The 3,466-nt window shown below is 41.6% G+C and overlaps 1 protein-coding gene across 3 annotated transcripts in view; it reads right to left on the reverse strand.

Moving 5' to 3' along the window:
- Nucleotides 1-1,575: 1,575 nt before the first annotated feature.
- Nucleotides 1,576-3,466, reverse strand: part of Prkcq (protein kinase C theta) — a 137,757-nt gene continuing 135,866 nt past the window's right edge. For all 3 annotated transcript variants that reach the window (XM_023719741.1, XM_004635288.3, XM_023719740.1), the window contains exon 18: nt 1,576-2,910. In XM_023719741.1, coding sequence (XP_023575509.1) covers nt 2,755-2,910 — 156 coding nt within the window. In that variant the 3' untranslated portion in view covers nt 1,576-2,754. The remainder of the gene's footprint in view (nt 2,911-3,466) is intronic.

Below are 3,466 nucleotides of genomic sequence, written 5' to 3' on the forward strand. Positions count from 1 at the left end.
TTGTAACAACCACTCTTGTGATAACTCATCCCCACAGGAATGGCAGTAGTCCATTCATGAATGCAGAGTCTGCAAGATATAATCACCTCATATTAGGCCCCACCTTCCAAACTTCCTCTAATGAGATGAAATTTGTAATATGTGAGCTGTAGGGGAAACACCCAAACTATACCACAGATCATTAATTTATTTACTTATTCACCTGACAGTTCCTCTTCACCACTAGTATAGCAAAGAAATGTGGGAAGTATGAAGGAGAACTGGACACAAATCCCATCCTCAGGTGATACTATAGCTGACTGGAGAACAGTGAGTGCTATGAAGGAGGTAACTAGGGATGCAGTGCTGTGTGAGCTCAGGTGGCTGGGGATAATTGGGTGGAATTCAGCTTGGGTGGAATTCAGCCAGGACAGAGAGATATTTCATAGCAAGTGTGAACTTTGAACTGCACACAAAAGACCAATAGGCTCTGGACTCTGGACATACATGTGGGGATGAGACATTCCAACAAAAATATTAGTGTCAGAGAGGCTCAGAGGCAGGCAAAGATGAGTGCTTCCAGGTAGTGCTGAGAAATGCTCAGGGTGTGGAGCACAGGATTAGCAAAAAGTTGCAATGAGGGCCAAGGTAGATGGGTGGTCTGGAGGCAGAAATGGTAATCTCGAGTAGCTTTTAGCAAATGCAGATTACATGGTTTTTGAGCATGGGTGTGATAATATTAATGACATCCATTTACAAAGACAGTATAGGTGTATGTAAGAACTAAGATGGAGAGAGACTTAAAATGCAGAAGCTGATTCAGAGGCCATCAATTTTGTCATGATTATCAGTAAACAAAGTTGAGCTGAGTATGTATTTCAGGGAGAGATTGGAGAAGCAGAATCATAAGGATTTGGTAAAGAAAGAAAACAAGAAAGGTTACAGGGCTAGAAGGGGGTAGTTGACAGTGAGCCATTCTCAGTCCAGATGAGGGGCACTATGGTGTGGCTGTGAGCAGAGATAGAAAATGCAAAGGAGGCTGTGACCATGGGAAAGTGTCACTGGCTCATTGGGAGCACCATGGGCTAACACTGTATGCTTGAAGCCTGGTGGACAGACTAGAGCTGGAGGCATGGACTTGGATTATCAGCATGGAATGCTCCTTGAGGACAGAGGGGAAGGAAAATACCAAGGGACAGGAAAGGAAAGGAAAGGAAAGGAAAGGAAAGGAAAGGAAAGGAAAGGAAAGGAAAGGAAAGGAAAGGAAAGGAAAGGAAAGGAAAGATTGTCTTCTAAGGGATTTGAGAGAGAAGGAAGAAAAGGAGCCAGCAGAGGAGTAAGGAAGGAGAAGCAGAAGAGAAGACACAGGAAAATACAGGCTGGGGAGTCGAGGGGCTGAGTGCAAAGGCAGCGTGCTTCTTGTACACAAGGCTGCAGAAGGTGGGTGGGGAAGGAGGCAAGCCCTGGAGGGGCCCAGGCCAGCTGAGGTGAGAAAGGCTGGGGCTGGGCTGAGTGGAGAAGGCACACATGGCCCAGCCCCTATAAGAAATGGAGAGCAGAAAGAGGACTAGAACAACAGTAATTAAGGGTTATCTGAATTTCTTGCCCACATGGGGATTTATTTTTATTTCCAAATTACAAAACATCAGTGCTAGCTACATTTGGGTGATCAACAAGACAGAGCAAGTTCTTGGGGAGGCATGTAGGGATTTAAACTACTAAGACACATCCTCTTTTATTCTATGTTGACACTTTCACTTCTTTGTCATTGGCACAACATTTTACCAAAATATACAAACAGCACAAATACTTTATAAAGTGTGTAGTTACAACTCTAATTACCCACGATTGGTTACTGCAAATAGCATGCAAGGGCTGTTTATTTGAATGATGCCTATCGAGAGACTTGTCATCAAATCACCGGTAACAGATGATAAGGGATTTGCTTTCTTTTCTCCTAGAAGAGTTATGCACTTTATTTCTTTTCTTGTCAGAATGTGAGGGTAGTACTGAATGACTGCACTAATATTGAAATCAACTGAGAATACACAGACAGACAGCTTTTATTAGCAGGAGAAAAATGATACTATTTTTATTGGACTCTGAACTAATTTCTATGTTGACAAGGTAACCATCATATGTGTTCTAGTTGACCTTCCCTTTCTGTAACATGAACTTTTTCCTGTGAATTTCATGGCTAATCAGAATGAATTGATTTGAAAATCTTAAGTTACAAGCTAGGTTTATTGTGAAGAATACCATGAGAAATTATTCAAGGGCTTCCTCCCAGGCCACTTACACATCCACAGATATGTGCAGAAGAAAACTGGTTAGTGATAATTTTTCCTGTGGCTGAGTTGGATCCAGGCAATGGGCTGTTTCAGACTTGAGAAGTTTGTTCACTTTGTGCCTTGGTTTATCAAGTATTTCACTGATCAACAGTCAGTGTCCAAGGGAAGAGCTACAATTTGGAGAAGTATTAAGATTCAAGTTCTTCACTGTGGAGAGCCACTTTTCAAGTTAATAATTAGGGTTAGTAATAACCTAATGTCAAGGGTGTTTGTGAAAGATGAGATGAGCTACAGGGCGTTGTCTTTAGTGAAGTAGAGTTGGTTTCTGCTACAGATAAAAAGTCAATGAGGAACTAAAAGGTCTCAGCCTTTATTGTTGAGTGTTTCTTTTCTTTCCCAACTTGAAAAAGGGGCCCAAGAAGTGTGGCCTGAACCAGTTTCCAGAGACGATGCAAATTCCTTCAAGTTTCTGGAGAGCATGCTCTCAGGAGATGAGCCCTTCCATTCCTGGGTTCACAAAAGAGAAGTTCCTAAACATGTTCTGGTCCATGCTGTTGATCAGTGCTCCATCAGCAAAAGATAGTCGGGGTTTCTCGTTCAGGAATTCCTTGTCAAAATTGCTACAGTCGTATGGTGATTTCTTGGACAGAGTTTAAGGGGAAGAAAATGGGAAGAAAATCAGCCAGTAAATCCATCATTTTAACATTAGTTACTTCATCTATGACCTGTGCATGACAAAGCTGGCATTTGCAGATTAAACAGCTGAACTAAGACTTAGATTATCAAGTATGGCTTGATAAGCTCTATGGTCCCATCACCCATTTCTTACTAGTATGATTAAAATCACATAAAGGTTATAACTGCATACTTTCATTAGGATGTAATGCTCCTAGTTAAGAGCTCACATGAAGAACTGGCAACTTTAGAAAAAGCAGAAGGCCCAAATTTTCTCTCTTTCCTTTTATTCTACACAGGACACAAGTGGGGGTGGGAGGAGAGGGAAGGGAGAAAAAGAAGGTGCATAGGAGGTTAAGTGTTCATAGTCTTTTATCAACATCCTTGGTACTACTGATGATTTCTCTAACTATGTCCATTTTATTTTACACCTCATGGACTGTGTTTCACAGAAAACACAGAATGAAATAAACTCCTTTCAGAGCACTGGGGCATTGATTCTCATGACCAAAACACAGACA

The sequence above is a fragment of the Octodon degus genome, unplaced genomic scaffold (assembly GCF_000260255.1).
Source record: "Octodon degus isolate 3935 unplaced genomic scaffold, OctDeg1.0 scaffold00071, whole genome shotgun sequence".
NCBI classification, from domain to species: domain Eukaryota; kingdom Metazoa; phylum Chordata; class Mammalia; order Rodentia; family Octodontidae; genus Octodon; species Octodon degus.